Source organism: Clupea harengus, chromosome 13, assembly GCF_900700415.2.
Source record: "Clupea harengus chromosome 13, Ch_v2.0.2, whole genome shotgun sequence".
Lineage (NCBI taxonomy): Eukaryota > Metazoa > Chordata > Actinopteri > Clupeiformes > Clupeidae > Clupea > Clupea harengus.
In genome coordinates this window covers 9,320,675-9,337,597 of record NC_045164.1, presented here as the reverse complement: position 1 = coordinate 9,337,597, position 16,923 = coordinate 9,320,675, and the positions used below count along the sequence as shown (strand labels likewise).

Sequence of the window (16,923 nt, the reverse complement as noted above, 5' to 3'; positions counted from 1 at the left end):
CCTTGGTTCCCCTCAGGTGGCTCCACTCTGGGGATCACCTCCAGATGAACCTGGGCCGCAGGGCATAAGAAGCCCCAGAGCCTCAGCTTATTGGGTCCTGCCTGCCTGGGTTATCCAGGCTTTCTCTCTCTCTGTCTTCTCTCTGTGGTACGGCATGAAAATAACACATCTCCTTAACATCATCTGCCCACATGATCTCTTAGGCTGTTTCGGTGTAATTGTTTTTTTCTTTTCATGTCTTCTCTGCCTCGATTTTTTTTCTTTCTTTTAGGTAATTACACTTGTTTATGTTTTACAGCTGAAGATGGGGCTTTATTAGGGAAAATGGAAAAAGTCCGGGTCCTTCGAAACGATCGCCGAGAAGGTAAGGGATTCCAAACAAACAATCGTTTGGTTTGGCAAACAAACAAAAACTATGCATAAAATGCAGATCCCTTCACATGAAAAGCCTATTTGAGTCGAGCATTTTGACAATCAGGGAGCAAATATTTATAGATCAAACAGCAAAGTAAAGACCCACAAGTCCAAGTCTTGGCATTCCTTTTCTATTAGACTGATCCTCGTAAAGAACAGTAACACTCCAGTTTATGAAGGAGAAAATAGACACTCTTAAACAATGGCCAGTTTTGTTACAGGAATAGCTTATTTCGAGGGCGGGGGTGTGGGATGGGGGGTGAGGAGACTGCATATTTCTACCCTATAAAGCGCATATCTGTAGCCCAGCCAAAGAGACCTGGCCATTGTTCCAAAGTGTGCGTTATTGCTATCTTTGCACAACTTCATTTCCTCTGTCGGAGGTCTTCTGAAAAGATACTGACCTTATCCATCCCCTTGAAGTCTTAGTTGTTTTCTGGACATGTGCTGGGCATAAACAGCCCATACATTTGTGGAGCTTGTTAACCTACAAGAGCCGAGACTCGACAAGATGCATAGCCTCTGCCAGCAGGCCCTTTCTTTCCTCTGTACAATTAAAATACGCAAACATAGCAGGCTCACCAAATGTTTGTCAAAGACATGTTAATTATACAAGTGTTTATTTGCCCCAGTATGTCATACCAGGAAACTGGGTTTCCTAGTAACTAGTTTTCAGGAACTGGGACATTATATGCCAGGAATTGTGCCTCTGCGGTCAACTCACAAAACCACTTCTTTAGTCATCAGAAAGTATGCAGCATCAGTCATGTTGCTGGAAAGTTGGGTAAATGGTGTGGGGTATATGATTCATCATTATACATACTTATGGTGTATGCGAAAGGTAGGTTGTTTTCATGCATTTTCAAAAACATGAGAGAGAAATCAGATGGAGCATGAGAAACTGAATCGGTTGTAATGTGTCCGGCCAAATCCAGGCCAGGTCCATTGCAGAGTCCTCCGCTCTCTGAGATCCTACTGGGGCACACTGTGGGAGGTTGACCTATTCAGACTTCACAGACAAAGAAGAACTGGAGAGAAACTCCCACCGTTTGCCACAAGCATGACAATGAGTTCAGGAGAGAAAGCAAAGAATGTGTGTGTGTGTGTGTGTGTCGTGTGGTTGTTATGTGTGTGTGTGTGTGTGTTAGTGTGTGTGTGCGCGGGGTTGTTGTGTGAGACTCATCCTGTGGTGTTCTGTCCTGTTTGGTGTCCAGGTCTGATGCGCTCGCGGGTGAGGGGGGCAGATGCTGCCACGGCCGGGGTCCTCACCTTCCTGGACAGCCACTGCGAGTGCAACGAACACTGGCTGGAGCCGTTACTGGAGCGTGTGGCAGAGGTCAGCACACACACACACACACACACACACACACACACACACTACACACAAGAAATACGGAAAGACACAAACATTTTCCCATAAACACACAAACGCACACAGAGTATCTTTTTCCTTCCTTTCCCGCTGCCTCACTCACTCACTCACTCACTCACTCACTCACACACACACACACACACACACACACACACACACACACACACACACACACACACTTTTCTTCTTCCTTATGGTCACACTGGCATTCACACTGGCACACACACTCACTCTCCACAATGTCCAATACTCTCTCGCTTATCATTTTTCATCTAGACACACATGTACACCAGAACAAACAGACACACACACACACACCAGAACACACACACACAAACATACTCAAATAGACACACACACACACACAGTCACACAGATCAAAACTCTCAGCTTACTCTGCACAAACCTCCAGGTTTAGCAAACTTTGAGAGTGTGTGTGTGTCTGCATGTGTTGGCTCCTGTGCGGATGGGTAGTGGTTCTGCTGACTCGAGGCCTTGTCTGCCCACGGCCTTCTATCCCCCAGCCTGTGGAGGAGACAAGAGAACAGAGGACAGCTGTTGGGGGTTAGACAGACAGACAGACAGACAGACAGACAGACAGACAGACAGACAGACAGACAGACAGACAGACAGACAGACAGACAGACAGACAGACAGACAGACAGACAGACAGACAGACAGACAGACAGACAGACAGACAGACAGACAGACAACATGGAATTAAAGATGGTTACATGATTCCAGGAAGAAACAGACAGACACACCAAAGGACCACTTCACAGATGGAATTACAGATTGATGTACGGCTAGAGACAGAGACAGACACACAGACTGCTCAGCTGAAGTGATGTACTGGCAGTTTTTTTTTTGATTGAGAGATAGACAGATACATCTGTAGATCTGCATAAAGATAAATGTAGGTAACTGGACAAGTACAGACGGGGGGGTGTGTGGAATGCAGACACATAGTCTAGTGTGGGTATGTAGTCAGGTAAGTAGATGGACAAGTGTAGATGGACAGATAAGTAGTTCGATGACGTGTCACTCTGGAGGACAGGAGATGGGCATCTCTAGCTGGATTTGCAGAGTCTCACTCTGACAACAACAAACCCCTGCCAAGATTCTCACTCCGATCTGTGTGTGTGTGTGTCTGTGTGTGTGTGGAGATAGCACAAGTGTGTTTTGAGTGGGTGTGTTTGTAGAGGCAAACAGACCACTAGAACCCGGAGACGCATCCTGTTTGGCCCACACCCAGCAAGAATATACACGTGCACATTCTCACGCAGGGACACACACATTCACACATGTGCACCCACTTACACACACACACACCGACGCTCAATCCATTATTTTCTTTAATCTGCCTCCACTTTCTTTTTCTTTTGATGAAGTGCCTTTATTGTCCCCCTCCCTCAAGCAGAGAAAGGGCTAATTATCAGACAGCAGACAATGATAAGATTTCAATTAATTAAAGCTGGCATGGTCTGCGCAGAGCTTTTCTTCTCAGCTGAGAATTCACAGCTCAAACCACAGCTAGCTGGTGATGGACTGCACAGGCTCACTCCATTTATATGGATGCATTGGTTGCACACCTTCTCCACACACACACACACACACACACACACACACACACACACACACGTTGCTGAAGAAATATTGCAGTTCTGCAGAAAAGACTTGTTCTGAAATTATGTAATGTGTACGTGTGTTATGTCATTCTCAGCAGACTGTCCACTTATTCATGAAAATCTATTTGCGGCTTGGCTGGACCCAACCCCCATAAATTAAAGAGCAAATTTGAGAAGAAAAAAAAACACTCCCTGAATCTGTGCTAAACTACTTGTTCTGACATTTATACATTTTCCACTTGGAGTAAATGAAACATTGAGAAATTGCGCTCCAGTGGAATATTCACTGCCACGAACAGACTTCTCTGTGCTACTTCATCATAAAGCAGGCTTACTATGGGTCATTTCCAGTCTAATTTTAGCCAAGCGACTGCTAATCCTTTATGGCACCTGGAAAATGTCGTCTCTGCTTCTTGTGTTCAGCACAAGCCGAATTCCCAATATTTGAATGGGTTTGAGGCAAGCTGATGTATGGTCTGTTTTTACGGTCTGTGGGCGTACACGATTATGGGTGTGTGTGTGTGTGTGTGTGGCAACATGAGAGTGTGAGTGAATGCCCATTATTGGCCCCAGTTGGGACCCATCTTCTTTTGAAGTTTTCACACTGAGCTGCTTCCTCTCATCATCCTATCTCTTTCTCTCTCTCTTTCATTCTCTCTCTCTCAGGACCGGACACGGGTTGTCTCCCCCATCATTGACGTGATCAACATGGATAACTTCCAGTATGTGGGAGCGTCTGCGGATCTCAAAGGAGGTGTGTGAGTCGTACCCTGATGATGCATGTACCCCCCCCCCCCCCCCCCCCTCTTATATTCCCCTTAGTATTCCTTCTAAGGATGAACTCTTCTACGCACTGCCCAAAAGTCACTCTCTGTCGAGAGCGTGTATGTGTGTCTGAGTGTGTCCTTGCATATTTGTGTGCATGCACATGCTTTCGTGTGTGTAGGTATGGGGGTGTGTGACTGATGAGGGGACTATAGTAGTGTGCTTGCGTGGGCGTGTGTTTTCTTGCATGCGTAAGAGCATAACGAGTCTGCGGAAAAAAATAAGAGGAGGAAGTGAATCCTAGTGAAATGGAAAGTATTTGATCGATTTTTTTGAGGAAGAAGACCGATTGTGTTTGGAGCGCGATGAAATGAGCGGACGTCTGAGAGAGGGGTCCTTAATGCACCTTTAATTGCACTGGGAAATGGAAGAAACCTGTGTGAAATGAATTGAGTAATTGGAGCAGATAGATTTTGTTCTGTCTCAGAAAGGACCTGTATGTAGGATCAGGTTTTAAAAACATCTCCTGCCTGTAGTATGCAGAATGTGCTTGTCTAAATGTGCTTGTCTGGATGTGCTTGTCTGGATGTGCTTTTCTGGATGTGCTTTTCTGGATGTGCTTGTAAGAATGAGTCAATGATTTTTATGCACATCTTAGTCCTACTGAATAATATCTGTGTTTGTCTATATAAGGCTTTTGACTGTGTATGTATGAAAAGGCTGAGGCTACATATAGGCTGCAAGTCTACAAAAGCTCTGAAAACTGCATGTATGTAGTTGATCATGAACAAATGCACTGATGGGAAAAACTCCTCTGCAGCATTTTGGAATCAATCTTCTTTTTTAAGCAGTTGGGATGGTCCCTGTGGCTTGAGCCAGCATTTTTCCTTTGGAATCTCTCCCTGTTTATGCCCCTTTGAAGACTTCCACACGATAATGTGTTAGGAGCTGAAAGCGAAAGTCACGACTAAGCTTTTCTCTCATGCAAACACCATCAAACATCCACCTCTTATCTCTCCCTCTGCAGGCTTTGACTGGAACCTGGTCTTCAAGTGGGACTACATGACCCTGGATCAGCGGCGAGCTCGCCAGAGCAACCCCATCGCCCCCATCAAGTAAGAGCCCGTCTCGCTGCGCTGCGTGCCAAAGCCAGCCGTCTGCACCTCCTGGCTAGCTCACCTCTACGAATAATTTATCAGTAACATGCACACTCTAAACAGAGGAGAGAGAGAGAGATGGAGGGGGTGGGGGGGGGTGGTGGTGTAGAGACAGACAGAGAAAGAGAGACAGACACAGAGAAAGAGAGACAGAGAGAGACAGAGAGAGAGAGAGGGAGAGACTGAGAGAGAGAGGGAGGGAGAGACTGAGAGAGGGAGAGAAACTAAGGCATTGAGTGTCTGAGCTGGTGTTCAGTGTCCTGGCTTGGTAGAATAGAGGACTTAGAAAGTCAAAATCTGACAGCTGGGAGGATGCAGGACGCCCCCAAAGGAGATGTTGGAGGCAGCTTTTGTTTATTTATTCAGCTTTGCTTCAGAAGGCCCCTTTTGGCCGCCCTGGATACCTGCCACGGCTGCCTGTTTGACAGCCTGTTTGAGGCTTTTCCAATTCTCCCATGTTGACGGGCCTCAGGGTTCCGTCCCTAATCCTGTGTCAAATTCAGCACATCAAGAGAAGCCTCACCAGACACAAGCAAAAATATAGGTTTGGTTTATGACCAGGAGGATTAAAGGACGGGGTATTGGCTTGTGTTAAGAACCTCTCAATTCTCTTTCAATAGCCAAGGATATTTCTGATGGGATGTATAATGCCTCAAACTCACATTAAACAGTAGCACAAAGGTCATAGTTAATGTGTGTGTTGGGGATCAAATCTCAGGTGCGTCTGTACAGCCAAACGGCATACCTACATACAAAAACATAAATGTTTGTGTGTGAAGATGGATGTAGAACACAAGAGAGGGATTACCCAACCAAACCAAACAGGCAAGGGATTATGTAATCATATCATTGTTTCCTCTCTGCTCTGAAATGTGTTCTGAATGCAGGGTCCAAGCCCTCTTGTTGGTCCACAGGTGGCCACATTGTGCAGATGTCCACAGATGGCGCGTACCTTTTGTCAGGAGAACAACTAGCTTGGCGTGACGCTGCGCTTCTCACTTGAGCTGAGCCAACTATTCAGGCCTCACCGCTTGTCCAGTCCCTGATCCCTCTCTGCCAAGCCTTGGGAGCGGGGGGGGGGGGGGGGGGGGGGGAGCGCTAATGATAGGCAAAGTGGAGTCATTACACGCGGCAAATTAACCAAAACAAAAGTGCCGAAGCACCATGCCATGACACCCTGAATAACCCTCCCCGAGATCAGAGCGCTGAAGCACTGGAACGAAGGCACATAGTCAGCTCCTTCTTCTTCTTCTTCAGAGATAGAAAAGAAAGGGCCACCCTTCTATGCCTTCCCTTTAATTAGGACAGCAAGGCAGGATCGGGTACCACAACGCTGTCTCATCATCGGGGCCTGGGCTGGGTGGGAGAGAAGTGTGGTTAAGAGACGCTGGGACGGCATGAAGAAGGTCTCTTGGGGCGATGTCGGTTGTTTTGGAATTGTCAGGATGCGTGTTTTCCTGTCCCTTTTTGATCTCGCTGTCTTCCTCCGCAGGACCCCCATGATCGCTGGTGGTCTGTTTGTCATGGACAAACCCTACTTTGAGGAGCTGGGGAAGTATGACATGATGATGGACGTGTGGGGAGGGGAAAACCTTGGTAAGGACATTCACATTCACACCCAGTGCCCTGCCACATGAAGTATCCAAAGCATTAATTAACACATGACCCAGTCTTGCAGGTCTATCCAACGTTAAGCAACTCCTCATTTCATTATGTATGTGGAATATGTAGAGTAGCCAAAGGGCAAAGGGTTTCAGTGGCAATGTTAACACGCACATATGTTTTATGTATAGGTCAAATATATTTTATATAAACAGAGTGTGTGTGTGTGTGTGTGTGTGTGTGTGTGTGTGTGTGTGTGTGTGAATGTGTATGTCTATAGTAGCACAGAGAACATGATGTGGCAGGTCTTAGCTGCAGTTTTGAGTGTGACGGACAAGTGTGTGTGTGTTTATGCTTTCAAACATATCCTCTCAAGCATAAGTCAGTGTGTGTGTGTGTTTGTACTCTCCCCCTCCAACCACTCCGTTCTCTTGCCTTAGGCAAGGACATGCTACATATCTTCTCTGAGTTATCAGCAGGCTCTCAAATAAGGTTAGGTGCTGTGAGAGACCGAGGCAGGGAGACAGACATCAGAATGGTACAGTTGGCATGGAGGTCAGGGGCACCGGCATACGGGTTGGCATGTTGAGGGCAATGGGTGGCTCACAGAGGGGAGTTTGGTGGAGGTGGGCATGTATAAATATTCATGTCTATGTTCCTGGAGAGAAATGGAGAGAGGCTGTTTCCACAAACGCAGCAATTCTTTTCAGCATTCTGTTGATACGGAAAACTTTGCACCAGGCCAACTCTGTCACGTCACTAGAAGGATGAAGGAAAACAGATATAATTCTATGTGACGAATTAGCGGAATAGGGAGTTTTTGAATTCGACATGATGAATTGGTTGAACAGATGTGTGAATGTGTCATGTATGTGTACTTCTACTGCAAATTATTTCTTTTTCCTTTTTTCTTTGCCTACTTTATTTTTTTGCGTGCAAGGGCACATCTCTGCCTGTGTACATATATGTGCCCTGGTATGTATGTGTATCTGCACATTGTGCATTTTATGTGTGTGTGTGTGTTCTCTCATGGCTGTACATGTGTGTGCCTCCTGCAGAGATCTCGTTCCGTGTGTGGCAGTGCGGCGGGAGCCTGGAAATCATCCCCTGTAGCCGTGTCGGCCACGTCTTCCGGAAGCAGCATCCCTACACCTTCCCAGGAGGCAGCGGGACTGTGTTTGCCAGGTAACCAGTCTCCCTTCCATCTCCACGGCGACCATAACTATGGCAATATCACCTGAGCAGACATAACCTGATAATACCCAGCGGTAAATCCTCACCAGTTCCTTCCTTGGAACCCTTAAGACCACATCTGCACAAAACACAGCAGGGGACACAAGCAAGCGAATATACTCCAGTATATGCCAGAGCCAATTACCAGAATACAGATGGGGTTGGTTTTCTCACGAGTTTCGCCTTCTCTCACTTTCCCCCCAGAGAATTTGGTGAATAATGATGTGTTGTAGTGTTCGGTGTAACTACAAGCTGGTGGACGGGGCCCTCTAGTGGTGAATGGACATGGTGCAGAATTGATAGAGCTGCAGAGCAAAAGTAGAGTTGGAGAACATAGAATCATTTTATTGTCATCAGTGTTCTTAGTATCTGCATTCCCCAGGATCTGAGTGGGTGTGTTGTTGCAGAACATTATTGGATCTGTCCATATATTCATACATTCCACATTCTTAGGGTCATTGTATATGTACTTGAATCCTGTATTTGGTGCGACCAGTATGTAGTAGTGTATGTAATGTATATTAAACATCAAGAGTTTAAAAGTACTTCAGTAGCTAAATGCATGTTGAGTATGAGGAGTTTACAATAACTACATTTACTTTATTATGACAGCTCTTCAGTAATACATTGATGTCTGTGTAATGATTAAGCCCTCCTCACACATTTCCTTGTGCAGGAACACAAGGCGAGCAGCTGAAGTGTGGATGGACGAGTTTAAGAACTTTTACTACGCAGCCGTGCCTTCAGCCCGAAACGTGCCCTATGGCAAGTACGTGCCCCTCCACTTCTCCAAAAACTCTTTTCATATCCATAGCAACAAGATATCAATTCTCTAATAAATAAATAAATAAATGTGAAAGGGAATGCATCAAGACATCTGTCTATTTGTTATGTTCAATAATAACCCAGAGTCAAGCTTTTGTATTTGGTTTTAAGCTTTACCATCTTCCTTTTCTGCCTGAAGCATCCAAAGCCGTATGGAGATGAAGAAGAGGTTGGGTTGCCAGTCCTTCAAGTGGTACCTGGAGAATGTTTACCCAGAGCTACGGTAAGTACACGGTGACCCCCACCAAAGAGATTCAGCTAAATTGCTGGTCTATAAATGACTGATATGGTTGTGTGTAACTATGGAAACTTCCTGGTGTCAATAATGTACCATGTAGACAATGGCCAACATTCTCCTTTTCCCATGCATCACTTGTGTTTATAAGCAGGCATTAAGCCATATCCTCAAGTCATTATGATTTGGTTTTCATCTAACCTTTCTTATGCTAGCAAGGATGTGGAAGCAATCCAGTAAAATGGCCAAAATAGCTGGTGTAACACCCATCCACTCTGTTGTTTTAGAAAAAAAGAATGATTTTGGCCTCCAAGGTCTCCCCTTTATACTTTGAGATGCACATTTTGAATGCAAGGAACAAATATTTATAGATCAAACAGACTTCTCCCTTGAGGGAGTCTGTTTTCCCATTCCAGGAATTTGTCATGGAACTAGCCAGAGTAGCCCATGTCCCATTTTGCTTCTTTGTTTGTTTCTTGGTGGACTAGCTTCAGAGCGAGCACCACCACCATCCCCCTTACTCATTGTTTGTAACTGTGTTTGTCCCATCCTCTGGCAGAGTGCCTGACCACCAGGACATTGCGTTCGGGGCTCTACAGCAGGGCAGCAACTGCCTGGACACACTGGGCCACTTTGCAGACGGGGTGGTGGGCATCTACGAGTGCCATAACGCCGGAGGCAATCAGGTACCCTTGCGAGCAAAGGTAGAGACCCCACTGTAGGTTTGTCTTATCCAGGAGTGGAGGACACACAGGGGTGACGCGCTAGTTGTGGTGGCTTATCAAGCGCAGGTGGTCTACACAAGAGACACTCACACTCAGACTCACAGGTGTAATGTAAGGGCTGCTTTTTCTGCCTTCGTCAGGGAAAGCAGGTGTGTGTGTGTGTGTGTGTGTGTGTGTGTGTGTGTGTTTGTGTTTGTGTTTGTGTTTGTGTTTGTGTTTGTGTTTTTTTTTTTTTTTTTTGCCAGGGAAACCGGAATGGTGTCAGTCAGTGCAGTTTTGTTTTCTTGTAATTGTCTCTGATTCTGAGCCTTAGGCTGCTGTAGGCTGTATCGTTCCTTTGACGTGATTGAACTGTGACCAAAGGGTGTGAATGCTGTCACGTGTGTGTGTGTGTTGCAATGTATGTTAACTGTGTTTCTGTCAGAAAACCATTTTTGTGGGGGTGTTCCCGAACATGTGTGCTGTAAAAACTCTCTTGTGTGTGTCCTTTACCCACGCGAGCGTGCACACACACACACACACACCCACACGCTTCTGTGGGCTTTTGTCTGTCCGTATGGGTGTTCACTGTATACGTGCGTGCACATTCTCGTTGACATGCTTGCACCTCCTCCTCTATGTCCTCTGCATCAGGAGTGGGCCTTAACCAAGGACAAGTCGGTGAAGCACATGGATCTGTGCCTGACGGTGGTGGAACGCACGGCAGCATCGCAAATCAAACTGCAAGGCTGCAGGGAAAACGACAGCCGGCAGGTGAGCAAGCCGAGCACAGATGTGATCGATCACAGGTACCACCGGTCCCCCCAGAGAACAAAAAGTAGCAGGCATTTCGATTCTGCCCTCTGTGTGACCCCAGTTAGCGGATGGATCTGTGTCTGGGACAGGACAGAAAAATGACATCGAAGTCTGCCCAGGAGAGAGAAACTGGTTGCTTAATGGAAGCTTTCTTTTTTAGTGACCCTCAAATTACCCCTCATTAGAAGGTCACAAAAGCTCACCTCCCCCCTCCTTCTTTTCATTGAGACCATGCGTCATTGTCAAGGTCTGACAGAAGGCTTTAAAGTGCGAGAGCTTGAATTCTCTAGGAAACTGGAAACCTTATGTCTAGCTGCAGTATAAAAGCTTAAGGAAATACAGATAGGATTTCATGGAAAGCTTCACTACTAGACTGTGCCGATTCCGTTTTCATATGATGCTGAGCATGTCATACACAGCCTGCTGAAAATCACACACACACACACACACACACACACACACACACACACACACACACAGAGCAGCCTGTTAAAAATGACATAAGCTCTGGGTATATCTTTAACATTGTTGTGTTTTTTCCCCACTGTTTGTGTGTGTAGAAATGGGAGCAGATCGAGAGCAACGCCAAGCTGCGGCACGTGGGCAGCAACTTGTGCCTGGACAGCCGGGGGGCCCGCACAGGGGGGCTCACTGTGGAGGTGTGCAGCCCCTCGCTTACACAACAGTGGAAGTTCACCCTCAATCTGCAGCCCTAGGCCCACCTCTCCACCTCTCCACCTCTCATCCCTCCCATCCTTTCATCCTCCCCCTCCCCTCCTTATCTCCTTTCCCTGTCTTTCTCTCTATCCACCCTGGTAAGGCCTTGTCAGGGCTGCCTATTGGGCCACACAGGACACAGCACCAAATTGTGGGACCTGAGCACCAGCCCTGGGCCCCTATGGTGCGGGGGCATCTGATGAGCGACGAAACAGCATTGGAGCATATGAAAAACAGTGTGTGTGTTGAAGATTTCCCATCCAACTATATACCTCATTGTTTTAAATTTTGGTCCAGTTTCTTGGAAAAGTGAATCTACATTCTTTTTTTTTTCCCCTTTTGGGTTTTTATTATTTCCTTTGAGTTCCTTCTTTCTGACGCAATTTAAGATGGAAAAATCACCTTGATGGATTTGTTTGTTTGTTTTCTAGTCAATCTTTTTCTATCTCACTATTTTTGTCCATTGAATTTCCACCATATTTCTGAAAGAAAGAACACAATCTTTTTTTTCTTATTTTTATATTTTCTTTCCTTCACAAGTAACTAATATTGTCGAATGTAAAGAAAAAACAAACTCTGAACCATCTCCATTGAGGCTCCCGCCCGGCACTCTACAGCCGACCGGAGCTGATCGCAGGTAGTTGTTCTTTCAGCACACTTGGGGTTGGTTCCTTCGATTGGTTCTGGGAGTGTTCCGGCTGCCCAAAGGGAGAGAACTCTATAACTGAGCACAAATCTCCCTCTCAGACTTTGACGAAGGTTGGAGCACTTGGCCTGCTTTTTTGCGTGTGGGGTGGAGGGATTTGGGGAACAGGAAGTTCCGAGTTTGAAGTCAGTGGACTCGCTGGAATTCATGGGAATGGGGCAAAAAGGGAGGGTGGGGTTGGAAAAAAGACTAACATTGTTTTCTACAATTTATACCAAGGGTCATTGTATTTTTTTGTTGTTTTTTTTTAAGTTTCTGTCTGGTATTGATGGACGGGGGAAAAGATAAGGTGCAATGTCAGTCACAATGAGAACGACGTCCTCCCTGCCAGTCCCTTCTGATCCATGGGGGGGATGGAGGGCGGGGCCTTGGGGAGTGTCCAGGAAGTAGATTCGCTGCTGGGTTCTCTGGTGGTGCAGCACTGGATGCTACCACTGTATGTGTGTGTATGTGTTACGTCCTCTTCGGTCCCCTTCAGCAAATTTACTCAAACATTAAAGACTGAACAGGGGAAAAAAAGATACACAATGTATTTAGATTCATTTTGTCTATTTCCCCTCTTTGTGTATGCTTTGAAGGAACTAAGAGAAAACAAAACAGGAAAGCAGTGTATTGTCCCAATTTTGTCATCATTGTTCTCTCCATGGACTCCTTAAAGGAGATGCTCCTTTTTTGTCTGTTTGTTTGTTACATCATGTAAAAGAATCAAGTGATTATTACAAATCAGTAAATTTGAACTGATGGTTCCGTATATTCTCTTATTCCTTTCTGACTGTGTTGGTGTAAGTCGTGTCAACTTGTTTTATTTTTCTGCCCTGTACTCCGTCTTGTGTCGGTGTTCCACTCTGTGAGCACATCTTGTCGGCCAGATACAAAGACTGTTTGGGCCTGCAGGCTTCTGTGCAGAGTATATTTCATCCTATTTTCTGTACCCAGAAGGTTCTAGAGGGTGATTTTACATGAGCGATTATTATTATTATTATTATGTCTTGCACTCGTATGACATAATTGCAGTCTTTCTTTTAGTTTGTTTTTCTTTAATTCAACAGTCTGAACCAAGAGGTCTTGTGACCTGGTGATCGCATATAGTACCAATACTTGACTATCTTATTTGTTTCTCTCTCTCTCTCTTTTTTGTTTTGTTATGTATGTTTGTTTGTTTGTTTGTCAACACCTCAAACTTTCTCTGTGTGTTCTCCCAATGACTTAAGGTGATTGCCTTTTAACAGATATCCATTATACTGTAAGCGGAGACAGACGTGACTGTGATTTGTTGAGGACTTGTTGTTATTTTATTTGTCCCCTGGTAACCTCTCTGCAAAGGAAAGCATAGCTCACTGCTAGTCTGTAGGGCACAGAAGGGAGAAAAGCAATAAGATTTCCTCGCTCTTGTCGATGTTCCGTCTTTCATTTTTTTTCCTTTGTCATCCTCCAACCACCCACCTACAGTCTCGTGTCTCGCTCAGAGATGATGGCACAGCCCAACACCTAACATGGCTTGTAAAACATGCGGTACCTAACGATGGATTTTGGTTTGCTCTCGATGACCTGGCCGAAATCCTCTTTAAATGTGATTGAAGCAGGACGTGTAGAGGCAGTTATCCCTCCATAGTCGTGTTACTATGATAGATATATTTTTTTTTAAGTCTGAGTTGGGATATCCCAACATCATTGTAATTAATTTATTCTAGAATAGCGAATACTATACGATGTGACATTCACTTATGTTTTTTTTCTTTGGCTAGCCCCTCTTCTTTGTATGACAGTAATACTGTGTGTTTAGAAATAACTCTCTGATCACCTGGACATAATCCCCTCTCACTCGCTGTACAAGTCTGTTGCGAGAGACATATAATTCCTGAAGCCACCCATACCTGTATCGTTTTCATATTTCAAATTACCTTTTCAACAGGGTAATGCTAAATTGTAGAGGTTCTAAGTATTAGAACAAATGAATGAGTATATAAATATGTTGATCAAAATGACCACAAAAGGAGAGAAAAAACAGCTGTTGAACTGAAACTTGCAGTTGATTTAATATAAATTTGCCTCAAAGGATGTAGAACTTTTCCTGTTGTTTCCATGGCTGAAGTGCTTCAAACTGTCCCATGATGCACTACTAGCTACAAGAAGAGCAGAAAGGGACAGTCAAACAAAAAGAACGACACATTTTATTGAGTCCCCCCCTCCCTAACACCCACCACCACCACCAGGAGGCCAAACAGAAGAGTGTGTTTTTCACACCACGTCTCCATCACTTTATTTTTGGACAACAGGATTTTTATAAGAAAATAAAGAAAATACAATCAATGTTTGTTGCCCTTATCAAATGGAAGCAAACAGATGGTGGTAAACTAGATGATAATCCACAAATGACGATGGTGTCCTTTTTAATCTTAAATTGGATCTAATGTTTACATTTGCACAGTGTGCCAAAGTTATTTACGGTTTAATTTACATTTGTCAATACATTTGTATTAAAGATTAGACCATGTGAAATTCATATGTAATGGGAGATGTCGAATTTTTGATGTAATACACAAAATCATAATTTCAAAACAATGCATTTTGAAGTGTTATTTTCTATGTTTTGATTATTTTTTCCAAATAGACCCGCGGTATTGTAAGGAAACTGTCGTATCCAATGGGAAAAGAAGACCGTGTGGAGAATCACCATTTGTAAATGTGTATATGTGTGTATATACAATCTGTATGTCCATGCATGTACATACACACACATAAACTTGCAGTCTATAGTGAATTGGTCTACTGTACAGAGCTTGTAACTGTTCATTGTTTTATAGATATGCCGAAAAAAAATACTTTGAATGAGGAAAACGAGATAACTTAAATAAATGGGTTTATATAAATATAACTATATAATTAATCAGTCTGTGAAAATTCCTTGGCTACCCTACACACACACACCTAAAAGGAAAAAACACACACATACTTTGCAGCTTTGTGTTTTTTTTTTGTTTCTTTTTTTTGGTCCAGTTCTGAATTGGACAGTATTTCACCATGCTAATCATAAGTCTAACTGAAAAGAGGCAGGCCTGGACTGGCCAAAGGAGCGTCAGAAAAAGAAAAGGGCAAAAATCTCTGACTTATGTAAGCAGTCTGATGCACATGCTTATAGTAAGCAAAGAGTTAGGAGCATCAGAAAGGGAGCAAGTGATGTCTCATACTAGGTGCTGTGAACTAGCTAGATGAACTAACTACAAAATAAAATGTTTGTATCTTTAAAACTGGGATCAATGCTAGAGTCCTGTTGCAGGTTTGACCAATAACTAATAAAAACCTTGGGATGAAACCGTATTTAGTACGAGAATCAAAATTCTTGTTTGTAATCATTAACTGTATTCTGAGACACCGTTTTTGTGAACATGAGTCAAGCTAGTCTCGGCAGAGGCTGCCTGATGAGATCTAACCTCACATTCCGGAGAGGCACAGATCTCTGCGTGCGGTGTGTCTCGCGCGGCTCGGAACGCTCATTTATTTCACACCCCACCACGGGGCCCAGACATGACGCTGTGCTTCTGAGACGACGAAAAGCACTCTGTTGTTTTTAATGAGCGCATGTCTCATCGCACTCAACGCGCTACCACACACGCATATGCACACACACCATGGGCTCTGAAGATCCAAGCTTTCTTCTTTTTTGGACTGTTGACGAAGTCACAGTTGTTTCCACTGGATGGCTGCCTTCTCTCCTGTCTGTTAGTGTAGGCAGCCACTAACATCATGACTGTTTACGCCCTTCACGGCCTGCTCTAATCCTTTTCAAGGCTTCGTTTCTTCAGCTCGTCTAATTGAGTTTAAGCGCGCCTCCGTTGTGGCAGAAGGCCTAACTAGGCTTCTGCCAGATGCACTGTCCTGTGTTTGCCTAAAGCATGAGTCATACACTAACATAGTAATAGACCACTGCAGCTATCACAAGCTTGGATTTGTGCAGTCATTTGAGTGACCCATTTGATTGGAATTAAAGTCATTAATAAGACCTTCATGGCTGTGGGCCCAGCTAGGCCTCTGAGATTTCACAGGCTGACTAGTGGTGAGTAGTTGCTATAGCAAGAAGTGCACAAACACATTGAAAGCTGTGGTGTGTCCATGTAGAGCACTTGACAACAGAGACATCAAAGAGGGGTGGTGGGGGTCAATCAGGAAAGGTGGATGGGGCCAGAATTAGGCTACCCTCAGTGTTCCCGGAAAAGTAGAGGCAGGGGCCTAGAAATGGGATAGCCCTGCATTCGGTCATACAATAGGAGGTTTGCAGGCATTCACCTTTCAAGTGATTTCAAGTGTTCTAGTGACTAGGATCTGGTCCTCTGGAAATGTGTACTTGTGAGAGATACAGGGGACCATGCTGGCTTTTTGACTCGAAGCTGTGGGCTTCAGTAGGATGCTGTTAAAGGCAAAGAGAGTACCTAGAAGTTGCCATAGTGAAAAGAAACAAATGCCATGGCAACACGAAGCTCCTCATGGAAAGCCTTTACTTTTCCTTAGAGGCACAGGTTTGATCTGGTTTGAACAAGAGCGAGTTATACCAGAGCCGTCTACTCTACTTCCTTTGAAGTGTATACGGGGAAAGATGTTTTTCTTGTTGTTTTCCCTCCAAACAGATTTGTGGGCCGCGCACTTTGCCTGCTGGTCACACACTGTGTGCTGGGGGGATGATGTAATGCTATTCCTGTGGTGGCGCTGCTGGACTGGTCTGACCATCTGTCACTTCTAGAGGCCGACGAGCTG

General features: G+C 44.8%; 1 protein-coding gene across 2 annotated transcripts in view; it reads left to right on the top strand.

The window, feature by feature from the left end:
• The window catches only part of galnt2 (UDP-N-acetyl-alpha-D-galactosamine:polypeptide N-acetylgalactosaminyltransferase 2), an 80,127-nt gene extending 65,066 nt beyond the window's left edge, over positions 1-15,061 (top strand). The window contains exons 6-16 of one of the 2 annotated variants that reach the window (XM_031579218.2): positions 299-364; positions 1,629-1,750; positions 4,081-4,168; positions 5,207-5,294; positions 6,829-6,932; positions 7,997-8,123; positions 8,848-8,940; positions 9,136-9,219; positions 9,791-9,935; positions 10,590-10,709; positions 11,312-15,061. In XM_031579218.2, coding sequence (XP_031435078.1) covers positions 299-364; positions 1,629-1,750; positions 4,081-4,168; positions 5,207-5,294; positions 6,829-6,932; positions 7,997-8,123; positions 8,848-8,940; positions 9,136-9,219; positions 9,791-9,935; positions 10,590-10,709; positions 11,312-11,467 — 1,193 coding nt within the window. In that variant the 3' untranslated portion in view covers positions 11,468-15,061. The remainder of the gene's footprint in view (positions 1-298; positions 365-1,628; positions 1,751-4,080; positions 4,169-5,206; positions 5,295-6,828; positions 6,933-7,996; positions 8,124-8,847; positions 8,941-9,135; positions 9,220-9,790; positions 9,936-10,589; positions 10,710-11,311) is intronic. The other variant, XM_012814314.2, reaches the window with a different exon arrangement.
• The last annotated feature ends 1,862 nt before the right edge of the window (positions 15,062-16,923 follow it).